At 43.4% G+C, this 23893-nt stretch overlaps 1 protein-coding gene across 1 annotated transcript in view; it reads left to right on the plus strand.

Moving 5' to 3' along the window:
* The window catches only part of TSPAN32 (tetraspanin 32), a 40694-nt gene extending 18825 nt beyond the window's left edge, over nucleotides 1–21869 (plus strand). Inside the window, exons 6-9 of the mRNA XM_083425736.1 lie at nucleotides 14398–14499; nucleotides 18097–18189; nucleotides 19037–19120; nucleotides 20672–21869. Of these exons, the coding sequence (XP_083281862.1) occupies nucleotides 14398–14499; nucleotides 18097–18189; nucleotides 19037–19120; nucleotides 20672–20767 (375 nt within the window). The 3' untranslated portion in view covers nucleotides 20768–21869. The remainder of the gene's footprint in view (nucleotides 1–14397; nucleotides 14500–18096; nucleotides 18190–19036; nucleotides 19121–20671) is intronic.
* Nucleotides 21870–23893: the final 2024 nt, after the last annotated feature.

The raw sequence follows: 23893 nt of genomic DNA on the forward strand, positions 1-23893 counted from the left end.
GCACACTTTACCCTAGTATATGCAATTTTGTACACTTCATTTGGCCGAAGAGTTGCATTGCAAATTCAGGGAAGTACAGATTTCAAAGGATGGCTAACCACTGAGTTTTACCACATTCCCTGTTTTCCCCCCTAAATTCTTTCTGCCTTTCAGATATGTTTGGCACTTCATTTATTGTGCCTTCCAATCCAAACTACTTCAAATGGCATTGGAAAGCATCCTCCTAACTCTTTACAGTTGCATTAGAAAGGAGGTGTCCCTGAATGTGTCTCTCAAGATTATTTAATGCTTTTCAGACACATTCCTGAGAGAAAAGACAATAGATCCCTTTCTCTTCCTGACGTTCCACTCTGATAACTGCTGAGCAGCCTGAACTGGGAAGATCTTGCTGGCTTTTACAGCCTTTACTCCCCATGGGATCAGAAAGACCCATTTTGGTTTGAAATGATAGCCAAATATCTCAAGCCAGTATTGAAGAGAACTAAAAGGGTAGGTGGAATTGACTGCCTATTAATGGAAAATAAAACTCTACCAAGGCTTTCATAAATTTTAAAGAAAGCAATAGGACCAGCCTGTTACTGTGGAAAAAGAAAGGCAGCTCTTTTAAGAGGAGCACAGAGCCTTTTTTCCAGGAGAGGCATAAACTACCACATCATATCTCTCTTAAATTCAAAAGAACTTGAACAAGGCCCTTAAAGCATTTTTGCGCAGCCTAATCCTTCACCTCATTTTAGGGAACTCAAAGATCTCCAAGTATACACTGTCCATAGAATCACCCCATCAACATGCTTATCAAAGAACTCAAGACTGTTGGTAAGCAGGACTTTGCAGAAGCCATGCTGATTCTTCCAGAGAACACTTAGGATTAAGTCCAGGTCTGCATCCTTCCTAGATGGTTCATTATCTAGAAATGTTGTCTCTCTGCAGTGGTGGCTGGTGCCCATTGGGACTGGTGGAGAGGAAGGCAGAGCGGTCAATAGTTGGTGGAGCCAGAGCCAATGACAAGGCAGAGCCAACTAATTCTGATTTTATCTCCATCCTTCTTCCTACTAATGGTGGCAATGAAACTAAGTGAAGAGGAAGCTGGCAGCAGTGTGTGTGTGTGTGTGCGCGTGCGCTGGTTGATTTCAGACCAAGTTTGATGGGGCAGCGCCCCATTTGCTTTAATAGACCATCCACCACTGTCTCTTTGTAATAAGCCAAGCATGCATGCACTCAGTTAATGTGTGGGTAGTTGGTTGCCCATTATTGTAACACTTTCTCCATTGTCTGCCCCCCTAACCTCATTTTCTGTTTCAAGACCCTTGACATTTTGGCCAGGTGAGTAATATGTCTAAAGTACTAAATTAGTTTTTAGCTCTGGTTATTCTACACAAAAGGTTTTGCAAAGGAGTTTACTCCTCTCAGGATTTCTATTTGATAGGTCTCTATTCGATTGGACTTTATTATTATTATTTTTTACATACAGAGCTATTCAACCCCCCAATATGCCCTTTCCTGTCGTTTCTATAGGTATCTTGGGAAAGTTGTGTCCCAGCGATTTTCTTCATTAGACTAGTTTATACCTTTCTTAATTTGTGATGCACATTTTATCTGCATCATGTCTCAGAGTGATGTTAAATATCATCCTCTTATATTAAGAACGATGTTGTGGTCAGAGGATCCACTCAGTCTGGGTCTTTTCTTCTGAATAAGGTCAATACAATGGCTTTTGTTATGATATTATTACCATGGAGCAGCAAAACGCTTCTGCTGCCTCTCCTTATACCTTTCCCAACAATAGTGGAAAAGAAAACCTTGTGATTAAGTGATTAAGAAAACCTGCTTGTGTCTTTTTTTTCAATGGTTTGCCTTCTCCTAAAGCCAGATGTCATAAACAACATTTTGTCCACTATATTCAATTTATAAACAAGCAATTTTTTATGACAGTTGAACCTTTATAAAGCAATCAGCTGGTAATACCAGCTTTGGCTGGGCTGAACATTATATTTAATAAATATGTGGAGAAGCGTACGGAGAACAAAATTGGTTTTAGTCCTATTTTTTATATATATATAAAAAATACACTGATTTTTCTTCATTGAATTAGACCAGCTATCAATGTGGAAATAACCATATAAATCAATACAAAACTACAAGACAGACCACAAACCAAGCAACACCACATCCCTATAGCTCTGGTGAATACGATTCATTATTCCAATTCTCATTATGGTCTGTCACATATGACAATAGTCGGTTGTGACCTTATTTAACAACTGGGGTTTTAACAGGGTAAAAGAGGATGAGTTCAGTGCACTTCCACTGAACACTCTTATTTTCTCTCTTGACCTTCCTTCCATGGCTTCTCTTCTGTATATCATCCCTGCAGCCTAATTAGATTGTGAGCTCTGTAGACAAGGGAATTAGTGCGTGTGCATATATCATATGGTCTGTAATATGTCATGAACCCATACACTGTCACTTTTGAAAATAAAAACAAGAGGGGAAAGGGAACAGTCAAATGTAAACTATAACATGCATGTCCTTGCACAATAGATTATTTTGTTAGGACTTAGAATAGAAAGTTGGCAATTTATTGCAATGCAATCAAAATTTCCACGTAATTTATGTTTTGTTTAAAATACTTAAATCATATGCAAGAAGTGGGAAAGCAGTGGTCCAGTGCACTAAGAAAAATCCTCCACAAGCAGGAAGCTGAAGTTTCTGCTTTAGGAATTGTTTTAAAAGGAGGAGAAATGTGAGTAGTGCACATTTCATAATAAATGGCGTAGCCCAAATGGTGTGGTGTAGTGGTTAGCATGTCAGACTAGGACTTGGGAGAACATGATTCAATCAATCAAAACCTTTATTGCATTAGCAAACTGCCATAGCAAAATAAGACAATACAAAAAAGAAAAAAGACAAACTAGAGACAAGCAGCCCAGCAAAATTCAGGTGTTTTGGCTGGCGTAGTGACATTTAAGTTACCCGAAGACAATAATGCAAAGATATAATAGCCAGCGCCCAAAAACTAGTATGCGGGTATATATAAAGCACAAAATGGCCCCAGAACAGACTCAGCATATTGAGTTAAAAGTAATAAAAAGATTAAAACAGGTCCAGGTCTAGGGCACGCTACCCTGTCAGAGTAGCCCTGAGTTTCAGAGCCTGCACTATGAATATTGCCACCCCACGTGAGATTTGGGGATTTGCGTCCACAAGAAGCGATTTCAAACAGTCTTCCTTAGATGTAATGGTGGACGGGATCAAAAGGAGGAGCTTAGATCTTATTGGCTCATAAATAGGGCAGTAGAAAAAGAAATGTATGAAGTCCTCTACTTCATTCATTGTGCATGGACATAGACGCTGGGTAATAGGGGTCTTAGAATAAATCCCCTGCAGGAAGGCCGTGGGTATAGAATGGAAGCGGGCCATAGTAAACGCTCTTCTCAAGTTGGGCTCCGTCAGGTCTATCAAGTAGTTGGCAAGTGATCTTACCACTTTCACTTTAGGGAGCCACATGGAGAGGCGAGCTGAGGTGGACTGTGCCCGGTCCATGGCCTCGTCTCTTGTAAGAATCCAGGCCCGGATTTTATGTTTGTCCCAAGAGGACAGCGAGTCAAGATTTGGGAGAGAGTAGCGTGCAGTAATAGTCACCATGGCCTTGGACCATTTATTGCTTTGAGAACACGTTAAAAAAGCTTGCCTGGCTAGTAGGGGACCTGGGGCATTGATTAATTTACAATAAAAGCTAATAATTCTAATGTGGGCTCTCGCAACAATGGAGGGGAGGCCCAGTTCTGTTCTTAACTGTGCTGCAACCGAGCCCTTGGGGAGACCCAGTATCTTCCGTGCAAAAGAGTTTTGTAGAATCTCCAGCCGTTGTAGTGTTTTTAAATTCCACCCCCAGATTTCAACCCCATACAATAACATCGGGAGGACTTTGCTGATAAATGCTTTTCTGATTGGTGGAACCAGCTGGCCGCCTTTTGCATAGTAGAATTTCTCCAAGGCTTTGATGGTTCTGCGGGCAGCCAGGATGGTTGTATTTAGGTGAGCTGACCAGCTAAGCCCATGCTGAAAAATGATACCCAAATACTTGAATGCTGAACAATGTTCAATAGAATGGCCCTCAAAATTCCAGAGTGACTTCCGAGTTTTCATGCCAAAAGTAAGAATTTTGGTTTTGGCGAAATTAATTTTAAGGGAGTTGGTATCACAATATGTCATGAGCCCTCTGAGCATGTTGTTTAAGCCCAGCTTGGTTAATGACAGTATCACCATGTCGTCCGCATAGAGTAATATGGGGATCTTGAGCTGTTGTAAGGAGGGGGCAGGTTGATTTAGGGCCTTCATAGTTGTGACGATGTCATTGATATAGAAATTGAATAGAAAAGGGGCCAAGAGGCAGCCCTGTTTGACCCCTTTATTCAGAGGGAAAGAATCAGAAAGAGCTCCCAGAGGGCCGAATTTTACTCTGGCCGATATGTCATTATGAATTTCCATAAGAAGGAGGAGGAGTCTCTTATCTATGCTGGTATGACTAAGCTTCTGCCATAGCCTATCTCTGGGAATGGAGTCAAAGGCGGAGGTCAGGTCCACAAAAGCCGCGTGTAGTTTGCAGTTGAACCTGTTTAAGTATTTATCAATCAGGGTAAGTAGAACAAGACATTGGCCAGATGTGCTGTGACCTTTGCGGAAGCCAGCCTGTTCCGGATGGAATAGCTTTGTTTCTTCTGCCCACTCAATTAATTTCTCTAGCAAGAATCTAGAGTAAACCTTGTATGATATGTCCAACAGGCTGATAGGTCGGTAGTTGCGCGGATCTTGTGGGTCCCCCTTTTTATGTATTGGGATAACTATGCTCTGTTTCCAGTTAGGTGGAATCTTAAGAGTAGCATTAATGGTGGTAAAGAGAGATGCTAAGATAGGGGCCCACCACGACTGGTTCGATAAGAATACCTCAGGTGGTATCATATCCTCCCCCGGGGATTTATCCCCTGATAGCATGCTAATTAGTTGAATACATCTCTCTGGGGAGACTGGCTCCCAGGTGGGCAAGGCAGATGCTGGAAGGGTGGTGACTACATTTACGTCAGAATCTGAGGTGGAATACAGCTGAGCAAAGTGAGAGTGCCAGCTGGCTGCTGTGATGTTATTAACAATGAATGAGGGGGGTCTTAGACCTGCATTAATTAAATTCCAAAATTTCTTGTCGTCACGGGTTTTAATGGCCACTGACAGAGCCGACCAGCGTTCTTTCGCAAAGAGCAATTTCTTATGTTGGAGCAGCTTCTTATAGTATGAACGAAATTGGGCTAACTCCCTGATTTTGCTCTGAGTGCTGTCTGCTTTCATGTCTGACTGGAGAAATCTAAGCCTACTTCTGCACTGTTTGCATTCTTGGTCGAACCAGGTTTGATTCTTCCAGGATAGAATCGCACGGGAAGGTTTCGTAAGCGAAGGGAGCAAGTAGACTAGAATTTGCTGGAAATTTGAGAAATGATTCACATTCGTTGTTAACAACTGAGCTTTCAGGGCTAGGATCTCAGGGGAATTTAGGAGGACTTTTATGTCTTGCTCCAGGTAGATGTCCCACTTCTTGCGTCCGGGGGCCAGGGTCGATGAATCCTGGGGGTGTGGTGAGCTGGGAGGCCCCAGCTGTGTGTGGTGAAAGGAGATGGCAATTGGAAGGTGGTCACTTTCGGTTCTGTTGAACACATTGAAACAGTATGCCTCATCATTAAATGCTGAGGAGGACCAGATGTAATCTATAACACTTGCCCCTCTAGATCCTAGAAAAGTATAGTATCCCCCGGACCAGTCTTTGGGTGTGCCGTGCAAGCTGTGCAGCCCGCAGTTTATAGTGAACTCCAGCAGTATGATGCCAGCCCTATTAATGGTCTTGTCCTGTGAATTCCACGTAGGAAGCCACTCCTCTTCTATGAATAATTGCGACTTATCGGTGAATAAGCTTATATCTGCTCCGATTCTGGCATTGAAGTCCCCCATTATAAGGATCTCTGACTTTGGAAATTCAGCCCCAGATTTATCTAGAATAAATCTTAAATCCTCCCAAAGCTGATTTGAGTGAGAGGAGGAGTAGGTAGATGGATTGTACAAGTTTACACATATGAATTCCCCAAGCGAGCTGTTAGTGATGTGCAAAGTTTGAATGTAATTACTCTCTAACCAAAAGATAGGAGAGATATTAAGCTGAAGCTCCTGCGAAACAAATGTTACCAGGCCTCCACTAGGGCGCCCATACAAGTGTGTTTTGGTCGCAGGAATCACAAAGGCGTCATAGCCCGGTAGGGATGGGGGGGGTGAAGATTCTAAGCACCAGGTCTCTTGTATACCCATAATCTGGAATTTCGCTAAAAACTCTTTCATATCCCCGTCATCCTGTTTGGACGTCCATCCTGCCACATTCCAGGATAGCACATTAAAGCAATTTGAGGAGGGACTATGTGCTAGTCAATTGCTCTGGTTGCTGGTGGGAAGGACATTGCCAGGGGTCTGAGACAGCTCCAGGCGAGGTACTACCGAAGGTATCGAAGGGGTGGTGAGTTGATTGATGTGACCAGCAGGGTCTTCAGTAAAACCTAAGTTGTCTCTTTGCACAGTGGGTTCCTTAACGTTTATATATTGGCTTGAAAAGGTTGCGGATAAATGAGGTTCTACCAAAAGAGGTTGACTGGCAAAGGACGAGGATATAGAGTCATTTGACTGTACCGCACTGAATGAAGACTCCAGGTCAGGCATAGAAGAATAGGACATTGACAGATTACCAGGATGAGGTGTGTTTGGCGCGTTACTCTTTAAGGCGGAGGACGAGGTAGTTGATTGCAGATCTATTAGTAGAGGTGAAGGGGGTCTGCGTTGCGACGGTGTATGAGGAGCTTCCGCCAGGCAGACTGCCAAATCATCCGTTATTGGAGTCCCAGTATTTGGCAGGGGTTTCTGGGGTGTTAGCCCCTTCATAACTGGTTTCCTTTGATTTAATAGGTTGCTATGTCCAGGATTTGAGGAGATTTTCTCTTGAAGTACATGTGTAAGATGCTGCTTGAGTGTATCAAGCCTGTTTATAACTTCCTGCTGTTCTACTAATGGCAACTCGCCATAGGATGAAATAAGGTCCCTCTCCTCTGAGATATCCAGATGGCTGGGCCCGCTTTGGTCATGCTTCTTTGTTGCTGGAGTAAATAAACCAGGAAGCTTGGGCTGAGAGGGAGGGTGAGGTTCCCGGGTGGACAACTTGAGTTTCAAGACTGAGTCGCGCCTGTCTGGCGGGCAGCTACCTTTTTGTACGGTGCTGCGGAAGAGAGGTTTAATCCTGGTGTCATTAAAGACTCTTGTTGGGAAGATGCCCCAGGTGGCCAGAAACGCTTTACGCCTAACCAGTATGGAGGGAATTTTTGGAGACTGGAAGGAGAGCAATACTTTTTGGAGCCGATGGTGGTAGTTTAAAAGTTTCACTGTACTGAGGTCTATTAGCGGAGGCCAAATCTGAAGGAGTTGCCTCAGATGATCTTTGACATCTCTCGAATTATTCCACCTTGGGGACCTGGGGTCCCTACTGTGTATAGTTAGACATATTTTGTTTGGTTGTAAAATCAGAGATTGAGAGTCCAATTGAGTTTTTAGGAGGTGACCACCAGTACCACTTTCATGTCTAATAAGGGAGGTATACCTCTGTCCCTTTAAATCCCTCGGGGGCAGAGTGTGGTTGAGCTGGAGCTCTAGCAAATGGGCCTCAAGCTTTTGGTGGAGATTATCCACCTGCATGGAGATCCCATTTATGCTCTTAAAGATGCAGCGCAGGGTCCTGGTTATTAATTGGAAATGATCGAGTCCCATGCCATCGCCGAGGGCCAACTCGGGCTCCCCCTTCGAGGTGGCTCTCACCTCTTTGTCATTATCGTTGGCATTATTCGTTGTCTTCGAGTTCACCCCCTCCACTTCTATATCGGCTGCGAGGTCAATTAAAGGATTAAAACGATTGTGAGTTTCAACCATGTAGCTAACTTCCTCATTATTTCTATTACAGTTAAGAAAAAAAGTATCAATCTTGGACTGTTTGGGCCTCGGGGGAGGCATTGCCTCATCCAGGTCCCTTGGCCGCTTGCCATGGCCCATAGTGGAGATTAGAAGCAATCGGCTGATAAAATAGAACCTAGCAGGATTGGACTCTCTGCTCACCTGCTCATGAGTGGAGACTTCAGACAATCCAATGTAAGAGTCAAGACTGCAGCAAAACAATAACTCGTTGCTGGTTGCAAAAGGGCCCCCGTGCAATGCGTTCAGTTCATTTTTCAAAGACAGGCCTTTAGCAGATCCCGTCACCAGGCGTGGAATTATCACGGAACTTCTTTCCCTATCTAAGTTCTCTCTGCATATCTGAGGGAATTAATGACCATTAATGTTGCATATCTTTTTGGCAAGAACACGAAAGATTCCAGCAGGGAAGTGAGGCATGACATTCTTCTTTGCATGATTCGAATCCCCACTCAGCCATGAAGCTCACTGGGTGACCTTGGGCCAGTCGCTCTCTGCCTAACCTACCTTGTGAGGATCAAATCAGTGGTGGACTTTGGGATCTCAAACTTCAGTAGCACTCTGTGATGCTAAAATTCGGTGCCCGCCACACCTTTCGCACTCCATTCTGCATCATTGTTGCAGCGCCCCCTGTGGTTCCAGCACCCAGTGTGGCCAAACGGCACCTCTGATCAAATGAGAAGTGAGAAAACCATGTAATTATTATTATTATTTATTATTTATACCCTGCCCATCTGGCTGGGCTTCTCCAGCCACTTTGTGCTCCATGGAGGAAAGATGGGATATAAATGTAATGATGAATGCATGGATGAACAAGCCATATGTAGTTGAAAGCAACTGAGGTGAAGGGAGGTTTTTTCCATTTTCCCCATATAGTTCTAGCCAGTGTTTGCTTTAATTTATACACAGCTCATTTGGTTAGCTTAGATATTAATCACTTGTGGTGTAGAACAGCAGGTTCCATTGGCAAAGCAGGAGCAGAGAATTGTTTATAAAGTACCGTAGCTTCCTCTTCAACTCAAACATACATTTACTTCAAGGTAAATGTATTTCAGGGCCACATTAAACATTCCTGCTAAAGACAAGTCAACCCTTTTCTTCTGTAACTTTTGAGGGACATTTACATTATCAATCAGAAAACAGGCGCCTAGTGCAAGCGTACAATCCCTAACCAGTCACAATTCCTGGATGTCTGCTTATTGTGTGTTTTCCAGCCTGAAAATTCCCTTCAAAGGATGCAGGAAAAATATGGCACATCCCTAAGGAAACACAAGGAGAATCCATAGGCTTTTGAGTGATACAGCGATTTCTGCAATGCATAGGCTTCCCCCTTCTTCCTCATTTTTATAAAAATGTGATGAACAGGGCCTATTAAAATGCATCAGGGCTTTGACTCTTTCATATAACATCTGAGGTGGCCCTCAGATGCTGCCACTTTCAAAAGAAAACACTCTAGTTGCATAGAACTCAGAAAATGTATAGCTCTGATCTATGATTTGCAGGCACTGACGATCAGCTGGTTGCCAGTGCTTTAAAAGCCCTGTGACTTTCTCTGGCTGGCTTGATTTGTAAATGCTTAGCAGGCAAAGGAAAATGTGGTGGTGATGTCAGGTGATAGGTTGATGGGTGGCAGCCACCTGTCAAAATGGCCTGTGGAGGTTGAGTGACCTTAAGATCTCCCTGGAAAATACACCCTACCCCTGCATAAAGGGGGAAAGCTGCATTCCTAGATTCTGGGTGCTTCAGTCTGTGCTATGAAAGGGACTCTTGGTTTATTTTGAAGGGAGGAACCTGAGGCTGCATATGACCCACAGCCTAATCTCATGCAGGTGTGGGACCTCAGAGGGACAGAAGGAAGGTGTAAAAAAACAGAGAGGCAACTTACGGAGCGATGGAGGCAGTAGTAGGGGAAAACACTCTGCAAACAGTAAGTTTAGACCTTTGGCAAAAGTGATCTGTTCCTCCTCCAGCAGCCCACCAAGTGGGGAGAGAGAGGGAGAAGGGATGGCAAAAAGAGAGAGGGAGATGGGAGTGGTTGCTCTCACTTTTTGCTCTGGGCTTCATGCAGGCCTGAACATTTACTCTTGAGTGAATGCACTCTTGACAGAAAAAGAGCTCTCCACATCTAGTTTATTACCCTTGGCCGCCACAGTCAAACAGTAGCAATACATGCATTCTTTAATTTTTCTGAGAGTGGTGCCACACACAAAATAATTCTGTGTTCAAACAAGCCAGGAGAATTACTTGCACATATTGTAATGGCCTCTGGACCAGATTCTTTTGGGGCCTCTCTTCTCATGTGATGCACTGTTGTTGGAGAGCTTCCCGCCAAGTAGCCAGGCCAATCAAGATGGAAGTCATAATGCATTCCAAACAACCCTTGTTCCAACATGTCTCCCGGTTTTGTCTTAGCAGAATTCCCATGCAGTACAGTTTATGCTGTTATTGTTTTCCTTGCGATTCTATTAAATATTCAAGGTAATAGTCAAAATCAATTGAAAAGCAGAAACATATTAAAAACATAAAACAAGACAATGTGTATAAAAATAGGCAATAAAAATCAGCAACTCTGCAATCCTCCATTCAACAAAACCTTGTTGTTGTTTAATTGTCTTAGTCGTGTTCAACTCTCTCTAACCCCATGACTCACTGAATGTAATAAACATGGCTAGGTTAGACCTATTGGTTTTGATGGGTCTGCTTTGAGTAAAACTTAGTTGAATACCATCCAAGATATTTGGTTCATAATTGAACCAAAATTGAGCAACAAGGTGCCTTGGGTGGTCTACCTGCAGAGGGAGAGATGTTTGGCTCCTGCCAGGGATATTGTAGGATATTTTGGTTTTGTGGAATGGTTTTTAATGAGTAGTTGCTCATGTATCAGGAGAAGAATCAATGTTGCTGGAGAAGTGCCAGCTTCTGCAAAGAGAAGCCCTACTTCACTCATATACCTTTTCTAGGATTCTTTGAGCGTGTCAATAAACATGTGGCTGGGGGTCATCTGGATATACATGAACCTCTAAAAAGCTGTCAACAGTCCTTCACCAAAGGCTTCTGAGGAACTACCTGTTTTCAGTAGAGTATCCTGAATACGTCTCCATCTCTTCATTGCAACCTCATGGAAGGAGAGGGGAAATCTGGTGAATATTGTGGCTGAGGGGAGAGAACCTCCCTCCCAAACGCATACTGTTTTCTTAACTCTGAACGCCCTGAGAAGCAGCTGTTATCTGTGAATACATGAGCATAATTTTTGTACCCTCCACATTTTCCTATCTCACAACTAACAGTGGCTTCAGGCAGAAGATTTAGGGTCAGTGAAGGTGCAAAGGGTTCGCTCCCAACTCCCTATCTCAAGGCCCCAACTGATCTGCAGACATAGCATTAGGTCACATACTAGGAACAGTTCTAGAGGCAGCCATTTTTATTGCAGCTGGTTTTTGTTTTTTGCCTCATTATCCATCTGACTTTTTATGAACACATAGCTAGTTTCCCTGTGTTTCTAACAATGCCTGTTGTGCTACTGATTATATTGCCTATAACCTCATGTTTCGCCCTGGGAAGATTATAGGTACACCACATGTCAGGACCGACAGATCAGTCGGTGGGAATGCAGTTGTCAGCTGTTTGCCCACGCAGTTGTGGGAAGCAACACACATGCTGAGAAATTCTGCTTTACTCCACCATCGCCATTATGAAGCCATTTCTACAAAAAGACAGGCTGGCAACAAAACGGCTCCCCACATCCTATTTTTATTCCCCTTTGGCTCATTTTGAAACCCTTTAATGTGAATAAGCATGGGGGATAAATTCAAGTTCACTTTACATTTAAAGGTGAACTTGCTTAAGCCATACTTTCTGTGAGAATATGAGAACCAAAAGACAGCTACGCTTCAAAGTTCGCATTTCTCTGAATTTTGCAGTGCAGTTCGCAAGCCATGTTATGTGTACAAAAATGCATGTACTGAGGTAAAGTGTAAAAGAACATAAAAATGCACTGGAGAAATTGCTTTGCAAAAAAATGGCGGAATTGCATAGGCATATGGATATATGAAGAAGAATTTGCACCAGATTGCTGGTGAATGTTCATAAAGACTTCTTTTTTAAAATGCAAACTGATGGCGAAATGTGAAGAGCTGAACTTATGAATGGAAGAAATAGAAACTGAGAGAAACAAAAATTTACACATTTGCCCATCCCTAAACATGGCACATGAAAACTAATACTAGAATGATTTTTTAGTACATGCCTAACCTTATAATGCTATGTGTTGAATCTATGGAATGCAATAAATATGTGATATGGTTTTTCAATCTGATTTTCTAAATCAGAGATCCTTAATGCCTGGATAAGAAATCCAGGGTTGGGGTTGAGGTAAGAAAGCAGCTGAAATTAGGAGAAACTTTTCATGTGGTTTCAGTGGATATCTTACCTAACACTCTGATTGCTTCCCTCAATTATGTTCCCTGCATTATTGAGTTTTCTGTTCTGAAAAGCTACAATTTGCCTTGAGGCCTGCACAAATCAATAGGAAAGAAAAGGGAAGGGTAAAGGAATAAAAGAAATGGAACCCTCCCAACTCCCTGATAAAGCCAAGATCAATTGTCTTTCTCTGATTGCTACACAATGATTCAAAGTTCCCAGAATCTCCAGTGCTTTACATTCTTCTGAAAACATTTAGGATTTGATTCACTACTTAATGGGGGTGAAAACAGAGGATCATTGGCCATCATTGACCTGGTTGTATATTACATCCCAACAAGTGGTGAGAATATTAGGTAAAAAGGTAAAGGGACCCCTGACTGTTAGGTCCAGTCACGGATGACTCTTGGGTTGCGGCGCTCATCTCGCTTTATTGGCCGAGGGAGCCGGTGTACAGCTTCCGGGTCATGTGGCCAGCATGACCAAGCCGCTTCTGGTGAACCAGAGCAGCACACGGAAATGCTGTTTACCTTCCCGCCGGAGTGGTACCTATTTATCTACTTGCACTTTGACGTGCTTTCGAACTGCTAGGTTGGCAGGAGCAGGGACCGGGCAACAGGCGCTCACTCCGTCACAGGGATTCAAACCGCCAACCTTCTGATCGGCAAGCCCTAGGCTCTGTGGTTTAGCCCATAGCGCCACCTGCGTCCCTGGTGAGAATATTACCACTCCCCTAAATACTATATCTAGTTGAATGTGTGGTGAATTTATTTTTGCCACTTGGCATGACAATACAGAAGATGGGCTTAGCAAACAGGAGCATGGGAAGTGTCTTCTCTGGCAAAGGCATAATCAAACCGTAATCTCCAGACACTTGGCTTACTTCTTGGAGACATTTAGACTCTAAATTTCAGAAGAACAAGCAATGTCTGTTCTGCATAATGGTGAGAATCCATTTATGCTTCCCACTGAGTTTGTGGTGATAACCGAAGCTTTAACCATTACTGAAATATGTTTGGAGGTTCCTGTGAGTTCCCTGTTGCAGCAAAGCCAAATTAATTCCTGCTCTTTTCATTTCTGAATCAATCTTGTAAATTTATGTACTTGGGCACATATTTGTTTTGCACTGGTAGATTGTCATTCATGCGTTGAATTCTAAATCAGCAGTGTACCACTGGCAAATTTGCTCAGGATGGTATCATTAGCCTGTGAAACATTTTAAACAAATAAATAAATCTGTAAATATTCATTGCAGTGTTTTCATCCAGTTTCAAGAGCAGGGCTGCTTGCACTTTGAACTAAATGCATTGCAGTTCTATACCTAGTTAACCCAAACACTATCCAAAGAAAGCTGAATTATGCATTATTATTATTATTATTCTGAAAATTGAGCAAGTTTGCATAATTGAACAGTTTTCTCTGACTTGGTTGCATAATGTGCTCAGGACTCCTAGTCATGGCGTTGGACAATGAGCAGCAAAGACCCTCTCCCAGCAACTTGGATCCTTATTCAATGACCTCTCAGGCTGAAGGCAGCCCTGTTTAGGGAAGTTTTTAGTGACTGATGTTTTAAATGTATTCTTACTCTTTTGTTGGAAGCTGCCCAGAGTGGCTGGGGAAACCCAGCCAGATGGGCGGGGTATAAATAAATTATTATTATTATCGTCATCATCAGATTTCTGAGATTTTAGCTGGCATTGTCCACACACTTCTAAACATTTCTTTCATAGCCCACAAGGACTTGAAAGTAGACTTTTTTCGAAGGAAAAACAACTCTGATTCTCAGGAAACTGAATTCTGTACCCTGTGTTATATTGTGCATTTTTTTCTGCACTCGGAAACAATTACAGCAAACCCAGCACAACTGTCTGTTTATGAGATCGTTCCTTAAAGGATGGCTGACATGTAGAAATTCTTATGGGCATGTCTTCCCTGTAGGCTGAAGATGCCATGATGGATGTGTATGACATCGTGTATGAAGATGTGAGAAGCAACTCTTCCAACACCAGGAGACAGGAGCTACATACCATCCACAAAACGGTGATCTGCTTGCACATTTTGGTCTATACTCTAGGGGCCCTTCCACAGAAACCAGTTTCTAGGATTTAGAACCTGGTGTTCTTCACCCTCCACACCCTGCCCCCACCAGGCAGCGATGAGGGCTGGGGTGGCATGCTCCATCCTCGCAGGGGGGTGGCAGCGTGTGCACTCCCCACTCTGGGCCTTTGCGGACAACACTACACCCCTGACTGGAGCACAGGCTATTTAGTTCTTCCCAATGACTTGCCTGGAGAAATGGATTAGCACTTGGCAAGACCAATGAGGGAGAAACACCCTCCCCCATTGTGGTAAGCATCAAAGGTCCTGGTGAATTGCTGAATTTTTTCCTTGGCTGCCTACGCCGATATTGTGTAAGCAATCATGACATAGCACGTTTTAACTTCGTTCTATTATGCCCCATATCTGTTTCCAAGTTTGGGATGGGGTTTCGTGTTATCTGTTAAATTCTGACCCCTCTGAAACAGTAGGTTACATAACAAACTCAAAAGCAATTTGCTTTTGCTGGTCCGACCACTAGCAAGAATGAGGCAATAGCTTCAGGTAGCAGGTGTTGGGGGAGCAGTGGCAGTCCCCTGGCGGCTGCTCCTGGAACCGTCCGTCATTTCCCTCTTTGTTTGCTAGATGGCCTGTCCTGAAGCCACTAAGCTTGCCTGTTCATCTCTGGCGCAGTGGAAGATATTATCCTATTGCTAGTGTTGAAGCAAAACTCAACTGCCAGTCCAGTTGACTTCTGTATATGGAATAGCAGAAGGGACGCCATCTTGTTCTTTGCTTCAAGCAGTAAAATATCATCACTTGGGCCTGCTCAGGGCCAAACTAGATGTGACATTCATCCTACTGTCTGGTTTTGCACAGCTGTTTTTCATTTAACAGATAGCCGGCATGGGAGGGAGACGCTGGACTGGGATTGTAGCTTGGGGATAAGAAGGGCTTGAATTCTCTGGCCCAGCTGTAGTCCTGTTCGGAATCACACACATAGCCCTTGCAGCTGATATTCACAGTGGGAGGAAATCTCCCATTGGTGGAGCCAAAGGGTTAAAGCCTACCTCTCACCAGGCCACAGTTCCAGTTTTGTGCTTCCTCCACACCATCCCATGCCAGCTATTGGTTAAAACGAAAACCCAGCTATCTTATGCCAAACTACCCCCATCTAGTTTGGCCCCCAGCCACATTTAAAGCACATACCACCAACACCCCATGCAAATAATAAGAATGAAGGAAGGAATAAATATAAAGGTGGCAACTGTAGTTGGTTGAGAGTGCTGGGAACTGCAGCTCTGTGAGAGGTAATGGGGATGTGCTATAAGTGTATGGTGCTACAGCACTTGAATTCCTGCTCTTCCTTATACTGCTGCTTATGGAGGAGAGAATGCTGCACCAATGAAACTGAGAAGAGTAGCAGAGTAAAAGAGAAGGGCATTCCATGAGCGGGTGGAACTTCGCAGCAGGGAGCAACTCGGAAAGCCCCACTGTTCCTGGAGCAAGGAGCAACGAACATAAAAAAAACAGCAGCTTTGTGGATGAGTGCAGGAGAGAGAGCAGCAGCGTTGAGGGAATGTTTGTTGGAGAGGGAGAGACAGAGAGCTATGCTTCTCCTCTCCAGATAGCTGACTAAAGGAAATTCCAGATTCTTTGCACTGTGGGAGCTGTTTTTGATAAAGATCTAATTGGAGCCATAGGGGAAAATCAACACGTGCTCTTTTACTATATGGACTCCTCCTTTCTTTTTCCTACACTAACCTTACGTTTTCCAGCATGCAGAATTCATCTTGTGTTTCTAATGACAGGGTGGGGGGCATTTAAAAAATATACGTTCCCAACGATGTCTACAAATCTACTCTGTGTCTCTGCTACCAATTATTGGGTGAAGACTTGGGGAAGGGAAGAGTCAAGGAAGCACTGTTCTTCCTTATGCATGCCTAACTCCCAGGGGTGGGTGTGTGTACAGGACTGCAGCCCTGACCTATTCTGTAAAAAAAGAAAGGCAGCAGAAGTCAGGCTTTGCTTTCTTCCTGAGCCAAAACTGATCAGTCAGACACAATGGCCATGCTATAAAGAAACTATAAAGAACATGTTTTTGTGCCCAAGAGAGAATCATCAGGCACCTAGCCAGGGCCTTTATGTTTTTGTTTTTCTTTCTTTGTTTTGTTTTTGACCACCACAGTTTTTGCTGTGGCCAAATGCCATGCAAGTCAAGGTTCAGGTACCCTTAGGAGTCTTGTAGAAGAGGGAATTTCAGCACTCTGCCAGTACTATGATATCATAAGATGTGCCTTTGAAATTCCCAGAGGAACCTGAACTGGCTGCACCCTAGCAGCTGCCTAGCTGATGAAACAAGCTGTTTTTAAAACGATGGTCCTTCATGCCCGAAATAGTATATGCCATCAATGCAAAACCACTGCCAGATTAATAAAACATTACCTTAGGTGATTTAAGGAAAGTGTTGATATTCTCAGACACGTCATCTTTTGTACAGAAAATTAGGTATAAATGGGGCACCATTTCTGAGGAACCTGGACTGGGTTAATAAAAAAGGCCACCTAGATGACCATCTTTTCACTATCCCAGAAGGTTTTGATGGGACTTCTATAGAAATCATGTGTCAACTACCACTTTATGGCTAGACCTTAAGGGGATGTTTACCTTTATTTGCTATAAAATTCATACTTGTATAATATGGATATACACAGTGCGACCCAGCCAGGGATGCATGGGGTACCTGTCCTTCCTAATTTGTGCCGCAAAGTAGCAGGCAAGGAGGGTCTGAGAGGCTTACATCATGCATTGCTGTCCAGTCCAGTAACATCACCACCCTGTTTACTTCCACAAAATGCTTTAAGTATTTGCCAGGTGCAACGTCACAGAACCTGCATCAGGATTCATCTGTTTGCACAGTGCTGAATTGTGCATCATATGAGCCAGGGCCTCTCCCATATTCCCACACCACTTGCAGCTATGTCTCTCTAAATAAATGCACAATATTTTTGTTCCATTGTATCATTGGTTGTATTGCATGGAAAATGCAGGGCGTGCCAAGAAATGAAGGAAAATACTGGTGAGGAGCGAAGGACTGAGTGGTTTGTCACTGGGAACGAAACCAGTGGCAACCTTTGAAATGCAGTATCAAACTTATAAAAGATGCAAGTGAGAAGCAAAGCAGAAGCATTTGACCACATAATATCATGAATGGAGACCATGGGTGGCAAACAGCCAAGTCCCTCCATCAACTTAAAGATTCCACTTGTGCAAGAGAAGTTACTCTCCCCCCCCCCCCCGTGGGTCCCCTAAATCTCTGGCACAGATTAAGAATGGGGGTGGCACTTGCTAAGGGAGAAAAGCAGGGGAGGGGAGTTCTACTGTACCAATGGAACAAGTTAGTCGGATACTCCCCCCTATCTTTAATCCTCAGTCTGATGGCCAGCTGTTATATCAACCACTGCAGTTATAATAATGTAGGGTTTAAGGCTGAGGAGGCAAAGCCTCTGCAGTTTACCAGTAACAAACCAACAGACGACAATCCAAACTCTTCTTTAAAGAAAAGCAATGGTATGAGTGGTGTTTCCCCTTTTCTTTCAGTTTCTCTGTTGTGGGAAAAAGCCACCCTTTGGAGAAGCAAGCAGGATTGAAAAAGAGATGTGCCAATCAGAAGCTGTGGGAACAACAGAAAAGGTAAATTATATGGGAGGCTGGGAAGCTCTGCAGTACAGTCAGTTCAGGTTCTTACAAAGCAATTCTCACTCAGCTGGGGTATTAGCAAAACTGGCCTTGTCACTCTAGCACCAAGATGTTTTCTGACATCATCTGGGCTAGAAGTTAAACAAAATGATAGTTCAGGACACTTTCAGTTCTATGAAACAGTTAATAATAACAGCAACTGCTACTGCTGCTGCTGCTACTGGATCTACATTTATATCACACCTTCACTCCAAGGAACAAAACATGCTGTATATGGCTCTCCTCCTTCACATTTTATCCTCACAACAACCCTGTGAGGTAAGGTAGGCTGAGGGTCAGCGACTGGTCCAAGGTCAGTCAAGGAGCTTCATAGCTGAGTAGAAACTTGGAGCCCTGGCTTCCCAGATTCCAATCTAACCATGAAACCACACTGGCTGGTATGAGTATTTTGAGAGGAATTATTGGAAGGCAGAGCACTAATTTTGTGAGAATGTCAGAGCCCTGCTGGATGATACCACTCTCCATCTGAACAGACCAAACAGTCCATCTAGTTCAGCAGCCTAACTTCCACAGTTGCCAAGACAATGCCTCTGGGAAGACCACAAGCAAGACATGAAGTCCTTATCCCACTGTGGTCTCAAGCACCTTCTGTTTGGTGGCATGCTTCCTCCAAATCTGTGAGGAGTTGGGGAGGGAAACATGGAACCTGATCCTCTTTGAATTTTTATTCAGAAGTAAATCCCACTGTGTTTCAATGGTGCTTGCTCCCAAGTAAGTGTGCATATGGGTACAGCCTTCATTTATTATCTTGTCCTCTAATCTATTTTCTCTCATATTTCAGGATTGCCTAGAAGAGATCCAAAATTTCCTGAAAAAACACATGACTTTTGTCTCTGTGCTGACGACCATTACAATTTTCTTCATGGTAAATATTTGTGTTCTCTGGTATCCTCCTGCTTTTCCCCTTAATCAACAGAAGCAGAAGTGCAAATCTAGTTTTATGGATGGCAACATAATTCTGCAGAAGTGGCAGCATTCTGCCTCGCAAAAAACCCCAACCCCTTTCTAATACATTTCTCCCTCCTTTCCTCTCTCAGAAACAGATTTCTAGTGAGTGGCAGTGATTTGCAGGTGACTGGTTTTTGCCAGGAGAATGTGGTTTCAACCCCAAGGATCAGAGTTTCTGTGCTTATAAGGACTGAGTCTTCCCATACAAACTCACTTGCCAGTTGAGTTGTAACAAGCAGCTGTTATTGTCTGTGCCAAGTTGGCAGTAAATTTGAACAATAACAAAAGCTACTTTGATGATTACTCTGAAACTGTGGAACCACTCCCTGGAAGAAATGAAGGAAACTACCTCTCAGCTGACTTTTCTAAAGGGTTTTTTCTTTTCCTTGTACACCTTTTTACTAAAGACCATCTTGTTTCTTTGATTGTTACATGGTGGCTCTTATATGGTGACTTATATGGTGGCCCCATATTATTTATAGATTTGATTGTATTGCATTGTATTTTTATTGCTTTGATAGAAATCGCTTTGAACCTGTAGAAAGGCAGTAGAGAAATACAGTGGTACCTCGGGTTAATACCTTAATTCATTCTGGAGGTCCGTTCTTAACCTGAAACTGTTCTTAATCTGAGGTACCACTTTAGCTATCGGGGCCTCCTGCTGCCACCACGCCGCTGCCGTGTGATTTCTGTTCTCATCCTGAAGCAAAGTTCTTAACGTGAGGTATTATTTTGGGTTAGCGGAGTCTGTAACCTGAAGCGTCTGTAACCTGAAGTGTCTGTAACCCGAGGTACCACTGTACAAGGTGTCTAGTGAAGTTGTTCCCCTCAACTTCTGCAAGGGAACTCTTCTCCTCCTCCATCCATGCACCCCAACCCCCAAATTTGTCCTGAATTTCCCCCCAAACCTACAGAGGTTTGGTTAGGGTGCAGAGAGAAGAGAGGGAGGGGAAGTTCTACTAGCCAAGTGGAAGTCCTTGGACAAATGTAACTATTGGACAGAACCCATTATAATTAATTAATTTCTTTTAAGAAATTAATTAATAGGGATGCGGGTGGCGCTGTGGGTAAAACCTTAGCGCCTAGGGCTTGCCGATCGAAAGGTCGGTGGTTCGAATCCCCGCGGTGGGGTGCGCTCCTGTTGTTCGGTCCCAGCACCTGCCAACCTAGCAGTTCGAAAGCACTCCCGGGTGCAAGTAGATAAATAGGGACTGCTTACTAGCGGGAAGGTAAACGGCGTTTCCGTGTGCGGCTCTGGCTCGCCAGAGCAGCGATGTCACGCTGGCCACGTGACCCGGAAGTGTCTTCGGACAGCACTGGCCCCCGGCCTCTTGAGTGAGATGGGCGCACAACCCTAGAGTCTGTCAAGACTGGCCCGTACGGGCAGGGGTACCTTTACCTTTACCTTTAATTTCTTTTAAACAACAAAAATGTTTTTAATTGTCTTTCATTTAATTACCTCCCCTAGGTGTATGGGATGAGCTTAACTTTGTTCCTCTGGTACGCCATCCACTTTAAGAAGAGTTTGGATCGGAAGGGCAAATACACGCTGCCAAAGCAATAGGAATTTGGCTTTAGACTTCTGCACCACCAGGGGAAAAGAGCAAGACTGTTGGAGACTCTGAGAAACTGGAATTTGTGCCACGACTGTGGGTGGATGCTGGGTGGTCTTAATCAGTCCCCTCCCCCCCCCCAACACACACAAATGTGCCATCTCAGATGTGACTGTGAACTCCCATGATGCAACCAAGACAGCTGCAGCATCTGTCAACAAAGACTGGCTAAAGTGATGATCAGGCAGCAGAAACTTGAAATGCTGAGTGGAAACATGGAGGCAGGGTATAAACCGGGAACGAAGGACTTGCCCAGCCGCAAGTGTGTTTGCCAACTGAAAGCCATCATTTAGAGCCCCCAAAATAGCTAGTCAAAACAGAACAACATACCCCAGTGAAAAGTAAACTCAAGGAAATGGAAATTACTTGGTTCAATAACCAGTAAGAATATTTTAAGGCTCAGGAGAGAGAGAAAACAGCAGCTTGCTTTACATTATTATTTTAAGCAGTTTTATAGCCATTTCTGAACATGAATCGGACCCTATTTGCATATTTTGTAAGCTTCCTTGGTTTGAATACGTGAAGATGCTCTAAATAGGGAAGAACCCATTTGTTTAATTCAAACACACACACGCACAGTTGTGACAGAAATGGGTGCTGTTAAGTTCTGTTAGGCCTATGCTGCACCCCACCTAAATTTAGTCATGATGAGTAAAGCCGGATTCCTAAACACGCTCACTGAAGAGCAAGCTCCACTAAATACAGCATGATTTATTTCCATTATTTACTTAGTCATGATGAGTAACTTAAGTTCAGTTGTAGCCAATGGAATTTACAGCTCAGCCCAATTCCCATTAATTTCAGTACAACTTGCTCCTGGTTAACTGTGTATAGGATTGCAATGTTAATCATAACTTACTTTAGCTGGCTGCGCAGTTTGGAAATGTAGATCTTAAATGGTAACCATGCACGTTGTAATACACTGTGCCTCCAGTTAAGATCTAGAATGAAAACAGCACAAACTAGGAATATGCTTTTATTCTTTTGATTTAACACCAAAGACATTCCTTTCATATTACTCTGAATTCCTGTAAATAAAATGTATTTGGTTAAGTAGATGTGTTCTGTTCTCATATATCCTACCTAGCCATAAAATTCTGTTGTTTTGTTCTAGATACTACAATAAGTTACAGCATTTCTAAATTGCCTGAAGTGAACTGAAAATCCAAGGTTGAATGTACTAGCAGGAGATCATACAGAATCATGGTTCTGCCCATTGTCAGATTTTGAAGTAGCTACTGGTATGGATAAAACCAATACTTTGTAGTGCTGTGCGATGAATTGCCATCTCATTGAAATAACATTGTGGTAAGTGTTTCAACAAGGCAATATACCGGTGAACAAAAGGTGGAGACTTGACAGCTTCCCAGGAGGTAGCTCAGCTGAACAGATGATTTGCAGATGATTTGCAGACACCTTGTCTCCTTTGTTTGCTGGCTTCCTCTTCCCTCCTAACTAATAAGAAATGAAGATAGGCCCTCCCACAAACCAGCAAACTCTTTCAGCATCACAGGTATCTTTCCATTTGGAACTCAGCTAATTATGCAGAGCCTGCTAACAATCCAGCAGCAAGCCCCCAGGGCTAGACAATCAAAGATCCAGCTGCAAAGTAAACAAAGAAAGTAAACAAAGAACTGGAAAGCATCTATTTCTTCCCTCATACTCACCCCCACCAGTGAAAAAAAGAGGGGGAAGTGTTTTTATTTTTTGTTTTTATTTTCTGGTGATGTTTATATTGCTGGTTCCCTCCATATCAAAAAGGATTTTTTTATTTAAAGAGAACTATCTTTTTGCTTGCTTCCCCTCCCTTTGATAAAAAGGGAGAGATTGGTAGGATGAGGGCTTTTGGGGGGGCTCTTTTGTGGGGAGGGGGAATGGAGGAGAGAAGATTTAGCTGGCTCCCTTATGTTGAAATGGGAGGTTGGGTACCATGTGAGAATGATGGGGTGTTTTTTGGTAAGCAGTGTAAGCAAATGCATGCCTACTCACAAGCAAGCCCTACTGAATTCAATAAGGCTCACTCCCAGGAAAGTAGAAGTAAGTTTAGCTGAACTCAGTGGGGTTTATGCATGCACAGATTCCACATAGACCTCTGAGTGGGAAAGCAGATGCAACTTGACTAGTAAATCATTTAACTACTCTTAAAATTAGTTGAAAATATATTAAATATATGGAAGTTTATTCAATATTTTTTATTAAATCTACTTCCTTACATTCTAAGGCCCTCCACCACCACAGGGAGCCTCATCAAGGCCCTCAGCTGCTGCGGGAAGCGCGGCACACCCTCCCACACCGCAGGGAGGTGTGGTGGGATGTTTTGCTGCCACAGGCAGGCCCAGCAGGGCCCTCTGACACCACATATATCATGAGATACCATGATATTTAGCTGGTGATATATCATGATATTGAAAACCAGATATCGCCCATCCCTAGTACTTGGTAGGAGCATGTTACCATTTCATTTTGCATTGACGCAAATGTCATTTGTGCTTTTCTGTTCTGATTTAAAGCATCACATCCAGTATATGCCAGACAGAAAAGCAATGTTATCTCCCTAAAACACCATGATTCTGATATTGTGGGTCTCAAATATGGTCTGAAGGCACACACAATGCAGGGGAGGGTAGTGTCAAGAGTACTATTCCCTGCTGACCATAGTCCTGACCCTGCACAGGCCTTCACCAACAACTTTTTACATTTTAACGAATGCATAACTTCATTAAGTCAGGAGCCATCATCTTGAGAACATATAAAGCTGCCTCATACCGATTCAGACCATTGACTCATCAGTATTGTGTATCCCAGAGGTAGGAATCTGTCACCCCCCAAATGTTGTAGGACTACAACTTCCATCATCCTTGGCCATAGCCCATGCTATCTGAAGCTGATGGGAGCTGGTGTCTAACAGCATCTGATGGCCACAGGTTTACCCTAACTGGCTTTCCCAAATCTATCTGGGATCAAAGCTGGGGTGCACTGGGTACAGGTACTCAACCCATGAGCTCATCCCCCACTTTGTTATGTATCAGAACAACTGGATCCCGTTTTTGTTTTAACACTCATGCAAAATATAATGG

The sequence above is a fragment of the Podarcis tiliguerta genome, assembly GCF_965153285.1.
Source record: "Podarcis tiliguerta genome assembly, chromosome: 1".
Lineage (NCBI taxonomy): Eukaryota > Metazoa > Chordata > Lepidosauria > Squamata > Lacertidae > Podarcis > Podarcis tiliguerta.